Source organism: Pediculus humanus, genomic scaffold (assembly GCF_000006295.1).
Source record: "Pediculus humanus corporis 1103172107391 genomic scaffold, whole genome shotgun sequence".
Taxonomy (NCBI): Eukaryota; Metazoa; Arthropoda; class Insecta; order Psocodea; family Pediculidae; genus Pediculus; species Pediculus humanus.
This window is the reverse complement of record NW_002987017.1, coordinates 76,241-94,353: the sequence shown is the minus strand read 5'-3', so window position 1 is coordinate 94,353 and position 18,113 is coordinate 76,241. Positions and strand designations below refer to the sequence as shown.

Genomic DNA, 18,113 nt, shown 5'->3' with positions numbered 1-18,113 from the left:
TTTATAAAATAATTAAAAAATAAAATTCAAATAAATCCGGATATAAATATTACAAAAAAAAAAAAAACAAAAATTATTCGCTATATGTTCCCTTCACAAAAAAAAAAAAAATGAATTGAATTTTATTTTTAAATTATAATTTGAATTATCGAATAATTTTAACCGACATAATTATATATATATTTTTTTTTCAAAATTAAATGATAAAAAATCAAATAAATTTATTATAAATTGTCAAATCAAAACTTACAACTTATAAAATTTACACATAGAAATTATATTAATAATAATGACAATTGGGACAAGAGCAAAATAAAATATATATATATATATATAATTTTCTCTTTTTTTAATAATAATAATAATAATAAATATAATAAAATCAAGCTTTTGTGACATCAAATCAATTATTTAAAACGATGATGATGATAATAATAATAATAATTCGTATTTTTTTTTAACTATTAGGCCGGCATTCAAAAAAAATATATACTCAATATTTATTTATTTAAATATAATAATAATAATAATTATAATAATAATTATTATTATTACTTTATTAACAATATTAAACGTCAAGCTCGAATAATATTCTTTTTTTTTATATAAAAAAATAATTTTTTTATTCAAATCATAGCCAAAAAAAAAAAAAAAAAATTTAATATTAATATATATATATATCCAAATTTATAATGAATTTTTTGTATTTAATAATGAAATGAATGTATTTTATATATATATATATTATTTATTTTTTCATAATAATAATGTTTTAATTCATTTTTTTTAAAAATTATGTATGTTTTAAATAAATTACAAATTAATATATAAAAAATTTTATGTATAAAAAAAAAAAAATTCAACACTTGTGTAAACCAAAATGCATACAAAACAGAAAAAAAAAACAAAAAAATTAATATCATCATCACCACAATTAATTATAATCGATTATTAAAGATCAATAATAAATCACAATTTTTTTAAAAACAAATGAATCCACTTAATACAAGACTGTGGGGTGATAATAATAATAATAATAATAAAGGTAAAAGAATAAGTGGAGAAATTTAAATAATGATAATAATTTTTTTTTCTTTTTTATTTTTATCAACAAAAAAAAAATTATTCGGATTTTAATAATAATAAGTGTACAAAAACCAAAAATTAATAATAATAATAATAATAATAATAAAAAATACAAATAATAATAATAATAATAATAATAATAAATAATTAAATATGTATATAGATTTAATGTTTTTTTCGTTTGTTTGTTTGTTTGTTTGTACTGTAGAACCAAATATTAACCCAAATAATTTTCTTTTTTTTTTATTAAAAAACTCACGACAAAAAATTGTTTTTAAATAAGCGATAAAATGAAGTCATAGTAAATAAATAAATAAATGCTGCTACCGACTAATTATTAATTAATTACTAATAATAATTGTTCATAAATTAAATTATAATTTATTTTAAAAAATAATAATCATTTGGTTCTACTACATTTAATAATCATCAATCATATTTATTCAGCTTGACTTATTTTTCCAAGCACACAATTTTTTATTATTTCATCGACGCAATGACGAATCATTATTATTATTATTATTATTATTATCATTTTTTAAAAATATTTACAAATAAAAAAAATACAAAAAAAAAAAAGGGGAGGGAGGGGAGGGACGATTATCGAAAAATAATAATTTTAAGGATGTTATTTTAAAAAGGACGAGATTTGTTGTTTGTATACGACAATATAATAGGACAGTATTGTAAATGTACCTTGTTTTCAGGTATGTTTGTGTACGTGTATGCGTGTTCAGGTATGTATATATGTATGTAAAATGACTGGATATTAAAGAATCAACAAGACTTCTTATTAATAATAATAATAGTAATAGTAATAGTATTAATAATAATAATAATAATAATAATAATAGTTTTTCATGTGACTTTATCGTTTCGACAACTAATCATCGATTGTAGATAAGTTAATTGTGCCGGTTTGTGCTGTGCCAATTGATGCAAAGCTTCTTCGACGGTAAACCATTTTCTTTTACGATCTAAAAATAAATTAAACGGATTCTAAGAGTTTTTATATAGTATTCGTGAAAATGTGCTCATGACGGTCAGCCCCCTGCCCTGTCACACCGATTCCCTTTATTTTACCTTAAAAAAGCATTAATAAATAAAAAATGTATCATCGAATTACATACAATATGAATAAGGGTTCTCACCGATTGATTGCGAGTCTTCCCATTCGGGCAATTCTTCGCTAACGACCATAACGAAGACCTCGGTTCTATGTTTCCTCTCCATGTTCTGCAACACAAAAGGGGACAGGGTGTAAAACCTACAACAACGAAATAAAAAATGTCCGAGAATTACTATTCTTCCTACTCAATTACAATCAATATTGAATCAATGTACATGTGATACATTTAAATTAATTTACTTTTTGATTCTGTTTTGGAAAAGTCAGATTATGATCTCCACCAACCGGGTAATATTTAATCAACAAGTTACTTTAAAACATAATGATAATAATTGCAATTATACTTTTAAAGGTATTCCCCCCACCCCCCTTTTACCTTCAAACCTTTCTGAGGGGAAGAAATAATAATAAGGGAACTAATAAAATAATTTTTAACGGATTTAATTGAATTCATGTTTATCCGAATCGAATGTAAATAATAATAATAATAATAATAATAATAATTAGATATCGTACAGGTAAACGTACGTACCCTTACCTCAAAAACACCCAACGATCTTCCTAATTGACCTAAAACCCCAGCTTCTTCGAGTACCTCACGTATGGCTGTTACGCTCGCTTCTTCTTCCGGCTCCACTCCTCCCCCGGGTACAATCCAGTGTTCGGGACGCCTGGAGGACGTGACCAGAAGCACCTTGGGATGGACAAAAAAAATTTATCCAATAAATAATTATAAAAAAAGTTTTCTATGTAAATGAATGAATGAATGAACAAGTGCGTGGGAGGACGTTTTACGAAAAAAAAATTTTTTTTTTTCGCGTGAAAATTGTTTATTAATTATGATGAAACGTTTTTTTTTTTTAAAAACAAAATAAGTAATAAATTTATCGTTTCAAAACAAAATTCAAGTAAATTTTTTTATTTTTTTTTTGGCAAATTAAAGAAATCAATGTCAAAAAAAAAAAGATTACTACCAAAATAATCTTAGCACCCTACAAATTTATCAGTTGTCTTGTGAGTCCCCCCTGACGGTGAACACAAAATATTTAATTTTTTAAAAGAATTGATTGGAAATGAAATTAAAATTAATTTGAATCTAATAAATTGACACAAATCACATTTGAGAAAACAAAATGAAAAATGAAATCGGAAAAAAAAAAAGATTTTCCAAAACGCTACAAAACTTGTAGAGGAAAATCAAAACAATTTTTATAACAAAAAAAAAAAAGTGATTCGTTTCCTTTTTTAATAATTCAATAATAATAATAATAATAATAATAATAATAATAATAATAATAATAATAATAATAATAAATAAATAAATATATTTTATGATAACCTACAGCATTTTTTCATTAAATTGATAAAATGTTAATTTACCCCCACCCCCTCCCCCCCTCCTCAAAAAAAAAAAAAAAACCTTCGTTTAATCTAAAAGTTTCATTTATATTTATTTAAATTTTTATTTTAAAAGAAGGAGTAGAGAAACTTTTAAATTTTCAACTTTTTCATTTTCATTTTTTAAATTAAAAATTTAAAATTAATAATAAGACAAATAAATATAAATTTTCAAAAAAAATTACATTTAATAATTATCCCTCTAAAAAAAAAAAATTTGAAATGATTGTTCCGAATAAAATTATTAATCGTGTTGGTTCATCAATTCCGAACACTTTTTTTTTTTTTTTTTTTTTTCCATATTTCATTTAAATAAAAATAAAATTTAACCGCATAATTTTCATCCCTCCATCATCATCATCATGTGTTATAAAAAATAAGCAAAATTTAATTAAAAACCCTTTTTTAAAAAATGTCTTTTGTTAACATTAAAAAAAAAAAATAAATATTTGTCTTTTTTTCGAACAAGTTAGTAAGATTGTATTATTATTATTATTATTAAGGAAATAAATACATTTTTTTTTTCCCACAGGTTTTTAAAACCAAATTTTACTCATTAATAAAATAACTAATTAGCAATCTGTGGCCATTTTAATGTAATTACTTTGTAATTACCCAAACTAAATGTTTTTCGTTTGTTAAACAAATATTGTTTTAAAGTAAAATAACAAATTTTTGAAATTAATAATTACCCAATATTTACATATATATATATATATATATCTTAAATTTGACAAATGCATTATTAATAATAATAATAATGTAATTTAAAAACCGATACAAAATGGTTATTTCAAAAAAAAAAAGAAAAAAAATGAAATGTATTCGATTCTACGAAGAAATTATGCAGATGATTATTTCAAATCATTTTTTTAATGTTTTATATTTATTAAAATTGAAGAAGAAAATGCAAGCATATTTTTTTTTTTTTTTCATTACATTTAATAAAAGTAAATTTTAATGAAAAATAAAAGTGTAACAAGTTTAATTGAAGCAATAACCTTGCAGGGTGCAAGGTATGCAAATGAAGGACAGACGTGAATGACGACCATTTAGAAAAAAAAATCATGCCCTCCGGGGTATTAAGTTTAAAAATAGAAAAAACTCGTTTATATAACTGCCTAATTGTTGTCGGGGTTCAATATCATTTTTTTATTCATTTTATAAAAAAAGACAAACCCAATAAAATAAAGACAATATAATTTCTGTTTGAAAAAAAAAAAATTTAAAGGAATTATGGTATAACATGTGGAAATATCTCATACCTCATTTTCGTCTTCGTTTTTAACACATATGCATGCCGCACGACGTCTGAACCCTTCTTCGTCGTATATTCTTGTAGAATTCGGTTTTTCCTTCACCATATCTTTTGTTTATTTCCAGGGGGGGGGAGGAAGAAGAGGGAAGGTCGTTTTAGAATGGAAGAAGAAAAGTGAAATTTTCTTTACTAAATGTGTGGAGGAGGTTGAATGGTATTTCTATCTTTTGACTTCACCGCTTTGAATTATTAAATTCCGCCATGATGGTCCTGATTTTTAATAAAACCGATTAGAGCACAGTTCTGCACACTTGATTTATATTCACTTTTAAAAATCTATAACTAAATGTATTAGGTTGATTGATTGGGATTTTGCTGACAACGTACCACAAACAGCAAATCCTTAGGAATACTAAAAACTTCATTCATACCTACAACATCCATGACGAATTTTGGCTCTGTACTGCTCCTCAAAAAATCGAAATGATACTCATCAGCTGGGGTTAAAATCAATTATATTCACAATAAATCAACTTCGAAAAAAAAATTAATTTTAATAATAATAAAATTTTATTTTATATATTTAAAACGATTTTTAAATCATTTGATAAAATTTAATTTTATTTATTTTAAAACAAATTTATTTTCGCAACACATCGTTTAATAAAAAAAAAAAAAAAAAAAATTTAAAACGAAGCTATAAAATAACAAATATAAACGATTTTAAGTCTGAATTTTCATATAGAAAAGCAATGTTGCCGAATTTTCGTGATAATGACAAATTCAAAAAAATTATAAAATAATAATAATAATAATTACTACGAACATCTATTTAATCGACCCCGGAAATTATCTTTTTCTTATCTTCAATTATTTAATAAATTATGATATCTAGAAAAGTATCACTTGAAAAATATTTTTTGACCATAATTACGTTAATATTAAATAAAATGTACATAAATTTTTCACGTGAAATTTTTATTCAAAAATTTTAAATATATTTGTCTTCTCGTAACATTAAATACATTATTTTTATCGTACCTGTCAATGAAAGTGATTATAAAATGTATTTTAAATTTGTATTTATTATTTAATAAAAAAAAAAGTAATTTTTGTAAGAGCAAGTCTTATCAATAAGTATTCACGGACTGCCTTTATTTGATTTAATAAAAACATATTACCCTAACCTGTATTGGGTCATTCTGATGGAAGAATATTCACACGCTGATTACATAGAGGTAAATAATTAAATTTTATAATGGAAAAAATTATTTTATGGAATCTAACAATAATTTTTTCTACTTGATTGATTCGGTAGAAATTTTTTATATAATAATGTTTCAGCTTGAACCTTTTATTCATCAAGTAGGAGGCCATTCATTCATGTTATCATTGGATGGTGCCACTGTGTGCAAACCATTGGTAGAAAGAGAACATCTATTTTATTTAACAATACCTGATGAAGTACAGAAATTTTTACCTCAGTATTACGGAGTCATATCGGTTAGAATTATTCAAACCGATGATGGCTATGTACAATTCATTGCACTACCACCCAAAAATTATGTACCTTTATGGCATGGAAATAAACGTGGGTAAGTCTAATCACTCATTTTAAAACCTTAAAAAAAAATAAATCAATAATTTTAATCGAATTTTATAATATTGCAGAGTCAGATTACGTAAAACTGGAAGCATCGAGGTGACTAATTCTGGTAATGAACACTTTCAAGAAGATCAACATGAAAGTAGTGTTTCTGGTAGTAGCGATCTTACAAGGCTTAATCCTTGGGTATTAAAATGTCACAGAGAAAATATGTGCAGTCTATTAAAACGTTTTGAAGAGGGTGAAGACAAAGCGAAGGAGTTTATAGTTTTAGAAAATTTAACATGGAAATTTACTTACCCTTGCATTTTAGATTTAAAAATGGGGACAAGGCAATATGGAGATGCTGCTACTTTGGCAAAAAAACAAAGTAAAATGTATAAAGTAGTTAGTACAACATCAGCAAAACTAGGACTCAGAGTTGGGGGTATGCAGGTAAGTAGTACATTTATTTATAAATTATTTAAACATGATATCGGAAAATAAAATAAAATTCAAAATTTTTAAATCAATTATTTCTATTTACACGTCATTATAAACCCTATGCTTTTTAATTTTTTTTTTTTTTTTTTCTTTGTTTCAGGTATTTCAGATTTCGAGTAAACATTATCTTTGTCGGAATAAGTTTTATGGTCGTACTCTATCAGTTAGTGGATTTCAACAGGCTCTGGTTCAATTTTTACATAACGGCGTAAGATTTCGTTCAGATGTGCTTCCGGTTTTGATTCGACGGTTAGAAGAACTTTTTACCGTATTAGGAAGACAGGAAACAGTTAGATTGTACACGACAAGTTTACTACTGCTGTACGAAGGAGATGATTTCGTTCAAGAATCTGATCCGTTATTATCATCGCCGGATTCTGAAAAATTAAGAAAACAAGATTCATTTAAAAAAATTAACACGACCACGGATTCGGATGTTTTAAGAAAAACTTCGAGCGCGGAATCATTGACTGCATATGAAGAAATTGTCGTGACGAAACGAACTCCGAGTCTACGACGTCGAAGCAGTGCCGCCAATTTTGATACCATTTCCGAAAGTAGTTCCGCCATATCCTCGGATAGTGTGAGTTTTGAAGATTGTTGCGATGGAATCAGACGGAATAGTAAAACTCTAACGGAAACTTTAGTGAGAACTCTTTCGAGAAAATCCGATTCTTCGTATAATTCGGAACCTAACGTAGACGTTAAAATGATTGATTTTGCTCATTCCACTCATAAAGCATTAGAGGATCCGGTAGTTTATTCGGGACCCGATCGAGGTTTTTTATTCGGTTTAGAAAAATTAATTAACATGTTAAAATCAATAGAAAGCGATTATGGATGATAAATTTATTAAAAATTAATTATTTTCGTGAAATTTTTGTCATCGAATGATTATATATAAAAGTTTTGACTGGGTAATGAGAAAAAATTTTTATTATAAAATCAATTGATAAGGTTCGTTTTCTGAGTATTTTACCTTAATTAAAAGGGTAAAAATTTCTCCATTGAAATAATAATAATAATAATAATAATAATACTCCTGATGTTGACGACTCAATATAAAGAAAAAATGATGTGAAATAATTAAAATTATTCTAGTCGAAAATAATACATTATTATGTAAGTCATCAATAACTATTTATTTTTAATTTAAATTAATCTTTTTAAGTTAATCCTTTTAAATCATTGCACATTAATTTTTATTTAATTTAACAATCGAAAAGATATAAATTGGTTATATTTAATTTTGAACAAAAAAATAACGACAATAATAATGAAATTGACGTATTATTTAATATTAAGACAAGCCCTTTCTTTAATATTTTTACCAAATTAAGGATTCAATTATTGTATTTAATAAAGAATTTTTAATGACTAGCCATAATAAATTAAATTTCATAATTGTAAAGAAAGTAATAAAAAAAAAAAAGTCATAATTTTATAGATTAGATATATAATTTTTTCTTTTTAATTTTTATCGCTTAATTTTTGCAATTTGCTCAATCGATAAATCAATAAATGATGGGCTATGCTATCCTTTTAAATGAATGTTTGTTTTGTATGAAGGGATATAATTTTTGAAAATATTTAAAAATTTTGCTCAAGTTTCAAGTTTTTATTTTCTGAAACAACTGCCCTTTCATAACGAACAATTATTATAATTGATTTATAAAAAAAAAAAAAAAAAAATAAATTTAAAAACTAAATTTGAGTTTTTATTTTTTCGATGCTTTTTCCTTTCTTTTTTTAACATGTTTTTTTATTTTAGTTTTTCTCTTCTCAGCCTGTTGTTCTTTTACCGCTTTTTTTCTCAAATTTCTACTCTCAGGCGTTTCATCTTTTGGCCTTCGACTATTTACAAATTTACTTTTAGATTCTTCTGCTTCATTGTCACTGCTTTTGTCGTCTGAACTGTTACTCGTTTCTTCAATATCATCATCATCATCATCATCGTTTTCTTCATCATCAGAAGTTGTTTTTTTACAGTGAAGTCCTAACATTTTTTTATATGCTTCATCTTTTTTTCCAGCTTTTACTTGTTCGATATCTTTTTCAAAGTCGATTACCTAAATAATGGAGATTTTTTTAAAAAATTTTAATCTTAATATAAATTTATAGTGAGTTGTATAAAAATGGCCAAACTTACTTCGTAAAGATTTTGAGGTTTGTACGTTTTCTTAAAAATTTCATCGTTTAATAATTCTTCAGCTGTTGGAGGATTTTCAAATACTTCTTGCTGTAGTCTATCTAAAATTTCTTCAACATTTTTTTCTGTAACTGACATATCTGTGACAAAACTAAATAATTTTTTAACTGTAAGTGTTCCTACATCTTTTTTTCGAAAATATTCAGTTACATTAGTGCAGTCAGACATTAAAAATTCCAAAGCATGAGGATGATTTTTTTCAACAGATTGAGAAACATCTATTAAATACAGTTGGTTATTATGATACCTAAAATGTATATTAATGATGATAATTTCCCAAACAAAACTTAATTATTTCACAAATGGTTAATAAAATTATTACAGCATATTAAATTCACTAAGATCGGCATGAATCAATTTACATATATTGTACATTTTCCAAATCATTAAAACACAATCTCTGTACAATTGACAAGCTTTCGATGTTGAAATATCCACATCTTTGAGTTTCTTCGCTGGCCAGCCATCTTTTCCTAGAAATGTCATGAGTAATACATGACTTTTCAGGAGTTTCGGTTCTGGAACTGGCAATCCAGCAGAGTGAAGTCTCACTAAATTTCTCATTTCTTTTTCAGCCCATGTTCGAACCATTTTTCTAGGATTATGCCTGCAATAACCATGCCTAAATCTATATTCCCCTGTCACATACCTGTCTCTGTCTTTAAAAATTAATATAGACGTTTTATAAATTTTGATTGCAATATGTTCGTCATTATTACTACCTGAAAACAAAGCAAAACATTTAAAAAACTCATTATTAATAAATGTTTTCTGGGGCATAAATATATACCTATTGCATGATAAACATTGGCTTCTTTTCCAGTAGAAATACAACCATCAATTTGCTGAATCGTTCCTCTATTTAACAGTTTAAAAAGAATCATTCTAGTTCTGGGATCCATTACTTGTTCACATGTTGCTCGATCAGACTTATCTTTAATTTTTATTCTGCAAAAGAAAAATTTAATTTTTAACTTTAGGTATAATTTTAGCTATGAATAAATAAATAAGTAAACAAAATTTAAAAAAAAATTTAATTAAACCTGTCTCCTCCATCAAGATTAGACAGATCATATTTGTCCACATTAATTTTTCCAACAAATTTAGTGAACAATTTATCAACTGATTGATAATTCATGTTTTTATTACTCAATCCTTGTGGATTCATGTGAGATTTGTGATTTTTAAATTCTCCATTTTCATTTTCTTCTTCTGACCATTCAAAATTATCAGGCTCGTCGTCATTATATGAATCCTCAGACAAAGAATCATTTTCAAGTTTTAATTTATCTATTTTAATATTATTGTCGGGATCACTTGATTTTGTTTCCCTATTAAAAATAATTATTACATTCAATTATGTCTTATTAAATTATTTTAATATGTTGCAAAAAAAAATATCTTACGCGTCATTTTCATCATCACTAAACTGGCCTTCACAATTAGTGGCCATAATCATTAAAGTAAAAGGAATTAACAATATTTAAAAAAAAAAAACGACAAAATAAGTTAATAAACTAATCTTGCCTTATAACCTAATCAGGACATTAGCAATGGTTAACTTAAAAAGGAAAACATGGCGGAAGATGAAAAAATAAAAAGGCGCCAATTCAATGAAAAAATTATTCTGTATTATTCAATACATAAAAAAAAATTATTTTACATGTGTCACATTATCAAAGTTTTAAAAAATAAATTAAATAAACATTTAAATTTTATTTTTTATCAGTAAGTAAATTTAAAATTATTTTTACTATTTAAAATGTAATAACACTTAAAATAATTTAACATTCATTTTATTTCTTTTAATAAATCACTCCAACAAACAAATATTTGATCTGATACATTAAAACTTTCATTTTCGATTAGTTCAAAAATATTTGTAAAAAATATTAGTTGTTCATTAATTAGATTTTTATATATTTCTATGTTAAAATCTTCAATATTTAAAAATAAATCTTCAATTTTTTGTCTCAAACTACTTTTAGTTTCTAAATGTAATATCTTTTGCACAAACTCTACAGTTTTAGACACTTCATCGATTGTAATAAACAAAAGATGTTTTAAAAATCTATTATCTTCCATTAAAAAATTATTATTTTCTTGTAAAATGCAAATTGCTTCTTTAAATGCATTTTCTTTGGTTTTCGGACTAAAAAAAATTAAAAACAAATCAAATTATTAAAAATGCTTGTTTCATAAGACATTTATACTTTTTTAAATTGTTAAAAATAAAAACTTGTAAAATATTTACCTAGAATATTTAGCATCACTCCATAATTTATTAAAATCAGGTTGATCAAGTTGCACTAATTTGAAATTTTGTGGGAAGAAAGTTTTATCGACTAAATTAAATTTTTTCCAAAATTTAGTATGTAAACTTTCGATTTCTAATTCTTGTTTCTTAAGATTATGTTTTAGTACATCTTCATTTCCTAAACATTTTTTAACAACCTTATTTTTTTCTTCTTTGAGTTCTTTTAATTTTTGTTTTAATGTATTTAATTCTTCCGAAAGTATTTTATTCTTTTCTTTTTCTAATAATAATTCATCATGTTTCATTTTAACACTTTTATGTAGAATACTCTTTTGTTTCTGATAAAATTAAAGATCATTATTTAGTCAGTTTCGGTTTTACTCGATTAATTTTATGTAAGCATATATATTTGCAAATTTAAAATTAAACATAAACACTTTCACACACATACACATACTTGAAGATATACACATACATAAATATGTAAAATAAAGAAAAAAAAAATTGACTTACTTCTAACTTAATATTTTCAAAATTAAGTCTATCAATTTCATCATCTGAATTTCTTACAGTTATTACTTTAATTTGTTTTACCATATCAATACAAACTGATACTAAAGCATCAACCATTTTTTTATAATTAAATACAATTTTTTCGGGTTTCAAAATGTTTCCTTTTTCATTTTTCTTTTTTACATTGGTTATTTTATAAGGAAGTGGAGAATGGCCTATTAAATTAAGTTCCTACAATTTATATAATAATAATTTATAATTTATTTAATAATTTATTAGTGATTAATTTATATTTTTAAAAAAATAAAAATTACCTTAGAAAGATGCGGAATCAATAATACTTTATCTAGATTCATTTTCATAAATGCTGGACATTAATTCAAAGAATAATAATACTTTCGTATAATAAAAAATGGCGGGAAAATCAGGGATATTTGTCGATACAAAAAAAAATTACATAAAAATTTTTTTTTTTATTTTGCATAATTTAATTTTATCAGTGTCAATTTTTTTTTTATACAATTTTTATATTATTACAAAAGTGATAATTTAATAATTTAGTTAATAATATTTTAATTTTTCGTATTAAATTTATTTAGTTATTACAGGCTACTTACGGTATTTGAATTATAATGAGACCTGATTGTATCAATGTTTTCATTAAAAGTAATTAAAACTTATTTTAATTATACAGCACAAAAAAAATATTAATTGATAACAAATTGAATTAAAATATTCTTTTTAAATAAATAATACAACTAATATTCTTCTATATTTCATTTGAGCTTTTACATTAAAAAAAAATTTTTTTTACTTTTTTTTGATTAACAATGATTTGATAAATGTAATTGTTACAACATTTTATATTCAGATGTATTACATGATCTTATTAAAATTATATTCTAAAGAAACGATTAAACTTGGAGCAAATTATAAAAATTTAATAAAAATTTGCTCTCGATTAAAAATTCAATTTTTTTTTTTTTTTTATGATTATTATTGTTTGTCGTGGGTCAAATTGATAAATAAAAAATTTAAATTATGTATTTTTATAAATTACTGCTGCTTTCAGATTTTTACATTATTAAATAAAAACTTAATTGGATTGGATTGGATATTCATTCATCATTTAAATAACCAGTAGCTATTCTTTCCCAGTCTTCTAGATTACAAGAACTAGTCTTACGATAAAATTCTTTCATATATTCCTTTACAATCTTTTTAACTTCTGATTCGTTAAAATATTTCCTTAAGAATTTAGTCATTTCAATTTCTAATATATCTTTTCTTGGGCCTTTCGAAGTATTCGGAGCAGATTCCTTATTATCTAATACAACCAAATTTAATTTACTGTCTTCTTTAATATCATAATCATTAAGCTTCTTACAATCTAGAAATAAAAAAAATACAAACATTAAAAAAACTACTGTTATTAATAATCAATACAAAGCTTTAGCAAAAATTTCTTTTCGTTTTTTTTTTTTTTTTTTTACATAGAAATACATAAACAATCACTTCTACTACATACTTACTTTAGTTTTTAAAAAAATTTTCTTTTAAATTAATAAATTTAATAAAATTTCAGACATTGAGGTTTATTTTTCATATTATAATTAATAATAATCTTACCTAACAATAGTTTTCCTTTTAGTAATAACTTTTGATCAGTAACTGGTATTTTAAGATTGGTTTCGACCATTTTTTTAAATTCCAAAACACGAAGATCAGGCTGAACCTAAAAACAATTTTTATTTTATAATTCATTACTCCCTGCAAAGCATGTTAACAATTCTGTTTACAGTAATAATAAATCACAGATTTTTAATAAAGTCACATGGAAAAACCTTTTTGACAAAACAAATAATTACATTTTAACTTGTGAATATATTAAAATATTAAAAACAACATTAAATAAGTTTTTTAATTACTAGTTCGAGTTACAAAAAAAAAATAATAATAATGTAATTTATTTTTGATTGCATTAAAAGTCATACTAAATTTAACTTTAACAAAAATTTTTTCTCTCTAACAAAAAAAATAAAAAATTTATTATTAATTAATTACTTACATCTAATGTACATTCTGCTCCTCTCAATATTTTAACGTTAATCTTCATTTTTTTTTTTGGGTCACAAAAATTTATAAATGAATGTATTATATATATGTATATATATATATTGATCAGTTTCTGTTCGAAGCCATTTTTAGTGCTTAGAATAAGAAATTTACCTTCAGACCTGCCAACCTAACCATAATTTTTTTTACACGATGTAAAATTTTTTTATTTCTAAGGCCGCGCTTTTTTTTTTTTTTTTAAATCAACAATATTAAGAAAAATTAAAAAATTTCGTTTTAAATTAAACAAAAAAATGATAAATAATAAGTAATATTAAGATTTTAAAGTATTTAAATTGAATACAGGTAGCATATTCGAAATACAAAATGTTCTTTAAATTACTTATTTCCACAATAATATTTTTGTGCCTCCATTATTAAAAAAAAATGATAATAATAATTTTATTATATTAATATAAATGTATTTTTTTTTTTTTTCAGAGAGATGAAATCTATCAATTTAATTTTTTATATTAAAAAATGTGTTTGCATTTAATGTGTTTTAAAAAGAAAAAGCATCATTCATGATGGGATTGAAAACAAAAAAAAAAAAAAAATTTTAATAAGACACTAACTTAAATCTAGATATTTTTAGGGGTATTGACAAAAAGGAAGTTTTCAAAAAAAAAAAAAAAAAAAAAAAAGAGAAAAAAACGAATATTGACGAATGTGTTTTAGGTGTTGAGTGGAAAATGATAATTTGGACCACCCAAATACAAAGTTGTCTTAACTAATTGCATGAGTAGAAGTTTCTGTTACACATTGAGAGTAGAATGTCAATCAATTGTCATTTCATGTGTAAACCGTACCACATGTTGTTGCAAATGCTGACCGATTTCATTGTTTTTTTTTTTTTTTTTTTTTTTTTTGACGTCAATCTAACAAATGTTTTTTATTATTATAAACAAATATTACACTTTTTTTTTTTTTTTTAACAATGAAAATCCTATTTAAATATTTTATATTGATGTAATCAAATTATTTGCAAAGTTAACAACAACAACAACAACAGCACAAATTTGCTTTTTGTAATGTTGAATGCTATTTTTTTTTGGGGGGTTTTTAATTAACAAAATTGATGTTTTGTCATGTTTTAAGTAATATTTTAAATATTTAAAAAAAAAACTTCTCATATTGTTTTATATTGATTCATTCATGTATAAAGACAAGTTTAAATTTTCATTAGATTATTTTTTTTTAAATTTGAGAAATAAGTTTTTAAAACTGTTAAAATTGAAACAAAGAAAAACAAAAAATATAAAAAAAAAAAAAGGAGGAAAGAAATCTTGGCAGGAATTAATTAAATTTAAGTTTTATTTACTGACATCTTTGATTCTATTATGTTTACATAGAAATTCATCGTTAAATCTCCCAAGATGTAATTTTATACGGCAAACCAACGAGTTTCATACAAAAATCCCAAATTGAATTTTTCCATAGATTAAATAGCACAAAACGTGAGAGTGAGAGTGAGCGGTAAGCGTCAAAATAAACAAAAAAAAAAAAAACTTCTGCCTACCGCATAAGTAAGTTTAACTCCTCGAGGGGTTGTTTTTTTTTTTTTTTTTTTTTTGGGTTCCTCATTATTAAATAAATTTATAAAATGAAAAAGTAAAACAAAATAAACTACTACTACTACCCCAAAGCATTTATCCACGTTTTTTTTTTTTTTTTTTTTATTCAAAACAAGTTCGAAAACCAAAAAAAAAAGTTTTCTTCGATTTATTTATTTTTTCATTGAAATTTCTTCATAGTAAAAAAAAAAATTTTAAATAGTTTTCCTTCATATAATTATTTATTTTATTTCATTTTCTATTAATTAATAAAAACAATAAAACCATTATAACATTTTTTTTGATTTATTTAAAAATTATTTTTTTTCGCCCGGAAAATAAATTCAAAAAAAAAAAAAAAAAAAAAAAAAAAAAACATCGCCTTGATCTTTTTGGTTTTTTAAACAAAAAAATCTGTTTTGTTTTAAATTTATTTAGTCCGACAAAAATAAAAGTAAAATTTTAAAATTTTAAATTAATTTTTTAATCTCAAAAAAAAATAAAACGTAACAGAAAAAAAAAAAGAAAAAATTTCAAAGGTTAAGAAATTTTAATGCAATCGATCAGGGGGGGAAACTAAAAATGTAAACAAAAATTTTAAAAAAATAAAAACATTCAGTCAATCAAAACGAAAGTAATTATTATTATTATTATTATTATTACGAAAAATTTTAGTAATTATAATTTTTTTTTCCCCCAAAGTTTAATTCATAATTAAAAATTTTTTATTTTTGTCCTGCCAAACAAATTCGTTGATTCAAAATGGCTTAGAGTAAAAAAAAAAAAATGGCGGCTTTAATGAAATCAGGAAAAGTAAATAATAAGGAATGAAAAACTAATTTTTATTAATAACAAAATGTATATTTTTCATAAATATTTTATATTATATTAAACGTATTTTTTTAAAGCTTCACAATATACATAATAAAAAAACGTTTTGAAACGTTTAAAAAAAAAATTACGACAAAATCTTTTTAAGCAGAATACATGATAAACGATTAACAAATATGGCGTATTTTTATGTAAAAATAAATTTTTATGAATATTGATTATCGTTTATTTTATCATTTTTATGTATTTTATTAAAATACGGTGTGGTGGTGGTGGTGGTGGTAGGGGGAAAATTTTTAATTTGGTGGGAATTTTCAACATCATTATTATTAGAATTGTTTAATAAATAATTTAATTCTTGTCTGTCTTTAATAAAATTATAATTTGGAATTTGAAAAAAAAAATCTTTCGAACAAATTCCATCGATATTTTGATTTGTTAACGATGAAATCATTCCGAAATTGTTAAAATTATTAAAATTATTATTAAAATTAGGAACGCCGGACATGGCGATTGTACCGTTATTAAAATTTGTAAAATTTTGAAAATTATTAAAAGCACAACCGAAATTAAAACCGGGACCACCTCCGAGTGCGAGCAAAGCAGTAGAAATTGAATTTCCTACACCGAATCCTACACCGTTTGCCGCCGTCGTGGCAAAAGGAAAATTTGTTTTTAATAAATTTGATGTCGAATCTCCGCAAGACACGAATGGTCGTGGAAGGTTTAAATTTGCGCACCCGATTATTTGATTGCCATTCTTAGGTACACGATCCGCGTAAAAAAAATTTTTATTAATGTTATCAGTTTGTGGTTGTTGTTGTTGTGATTGTGATTGTGTTTGTTCGATGGAATAATCGTACTTCTTAAATTTTTCCTCAGGTAATGTACCTTCTTTTAGATTATTTAAATAATTTGTAATTTTCGATGTGATTACGGGTTTAAATGCTGAATTTTGAGTTTCGTGAACGAATGACGTCACTTTAATGGATGATTTGTCATGATCGTTTTTTTTTTTTATAACGGTTTCGTTTTTAATTAATCGTTTGTCTTCTCGTTCTTTGCCCACTTTTAATATTTTTAATTCTTCGACTTCATTTACACGTTTTTGATTTACCGTTTTCGGTACGATTTCTTCAATGGCTTTGATCAAATCGTCTCCGCATCTTTTCAAAACTAATTCTAAAACGCTTTTCTTTTTATTCGGAAATAATTTCGTTAACATTCCCAAAGAATTTTCCAATATTTCCGTTTTTTTTATCGGTAAACATTTACTCCGTTTTTCTCCTCCTCCTCCTCCTCCTCTCGTAAAATCTAATTTGTTGCATTCATCGTTTTGATTTCCGTCGGAATCCACGACAACATCGTAAATGTTCTCGAAACTTCTTTTTTTATTTAATGTTTTACTTTCGTTTATGCCATTTGTATCAATCTCATTGGTTTCCATATTATCCTTTAATTTTTTATTACAACCTAAATTAAATTTTTCTATAACCGAATCATTTCCTTCGGTTGAATTCACATCATTTGTCGTTTTTTTTCTCTCCTCCTCCTCCGAGGATTCATTTTTGTCATTTTCCACAGCGTCACCACCTTTTTCCGGATCGGTTATTTCAAAACCAAATATTGGACCTTGAGGAAGGTATCCATATTGCTTACCAGTAGCAACAGTTGC

The 18,113-nt window shown here is 24.0% G+C and overlaps 6 protein-coding genes across 6 annotated transcripts in view; 1 reads left to right on the top strand and 5 right to left on the bottom strand.

The window, feature by feature from the left end:
* Positions 1-1,944: 1,944 nt before the first annotated feature.
* Phum_PHUM041410 (Diphosphoinositol polyphosphate phosphohydrolase, putative) lies at positions 1,945-4,977 on the bottom strand (the record flags this gene model as incomplete). Its single annotated transcript, XM_002423131.1, has 4 exons — positions 1,945-2,063; positions 2,238-2,322; positions 2,754-2,909; positions 4,879-4,977. 4 exons carry the CDS (start codon positions 4,975-4,977, stop codon positions 1,945-1,947), a joined length of 459 nt encoding a protein of 152 aa, XP_002423176.1.
* Positions 4,978-6,206: 1,229 nt separating this feature from the next.
* Positions 6,207-7,804, top strand: Phum_PHUM041400 (inositol hexaphosphate kinase, putative; the record flags this gene model as incomplete). The annotated part of the gene is made up of 4 exons (XM_002423130.1): positions 6,207-6,466; positions 6,549-6,912; positions 7,061-7,317; positions 7,576-7,804. 4 exons carry the CDS (start codon positions 6,207-6,209, stop codon positions 7,802-7,804), a joined length of 1,110 nt encoding a protein of 369 aa, XP_002423175.1.
* Positions 7,805-8,678: 874 nt separating this feature from the next.
* Positions 8,679-10,622, bottom strand: Phum_PHUM041390 (serine/threonine-protein kinase RIO1, putative; the record flags this gene model as incomplete). Its single annotated transcript, XM_002423129.1, has 6 exons — positions 8,679-9,029; positions 9,110-9,416; positions 9,492-9,891; positions 9,960-10,117; positions 10,213-10,500; positions 10,576-10,622. The coding sequence occupies 6 exons, from the start codon at positions 10,620-10,622 to the stop codon at positions 8,679-8,681; spliced, it is 1,551 nt and encodes a 516-aa protein (XP_002423174.1).
* Positions 10,623-11,419: 797 nt separating this feature from the next.
* On the bottom strand, positions 11,420-12,023 carry Phum_PHUM041380 (uncharacterized protein; the record flags this gene model as incomplete). Its single annotated transcript, XM_002423128.1, has 2 exons — positions 11,420-11,764; positions 11,940-12,023. 2 exons carry the CDS (start codon positions 12,021-12,023, stop codon positions 11,420-11,422), a joined length of 429 nt encoding a protein of 142 aa, XP_002423173.1.
* A 1,034-nt stretch (positions 12,024-13,057) lies between these two features.
* Phum_PHUM041370 (ubiquitin, putative) lies at positions 13,058-14,055 on the bottom strand (the record flags this gene model as incomplete). Its single annotated transcript, XM_002423127.1, has 3 exons — positions 13,058-13,329; positions 13,569-13,674; positions 14,008-14,055. The coding sequence occupies 3 exons, from the start codon at positions 14,053-14,055 to the stop codon at positions 13,058-13,060; spliced, it is 426 nt and encodes a 141-aa protein (XP_002423172.1).
* Positions 14,056-16,767: 2,712 nt separating this feature from the next.
* The window catches only part of Phum_PHUM041260 (uncharacterized protein), a gene marked incomplete at both ends in the record, with an annotated part of 2,186 nt that continues 840 nt past the window's right edge, over positions 16,768-18,113 (bottom strand). Inside the window, 2 exons of the mRNA XM_002423126.1 lie at positions 16,768-16,804; positions 16,945-18,092. Of these exons, the coding sequence (XP_002423171.1) occupies positions 16,768-16,804; positions 16,945-18,092 (1,185 nt within the window). The remainder of the gene's footprint in view (positions 16,805-16,944; positions 18,093-18,113) is intronic.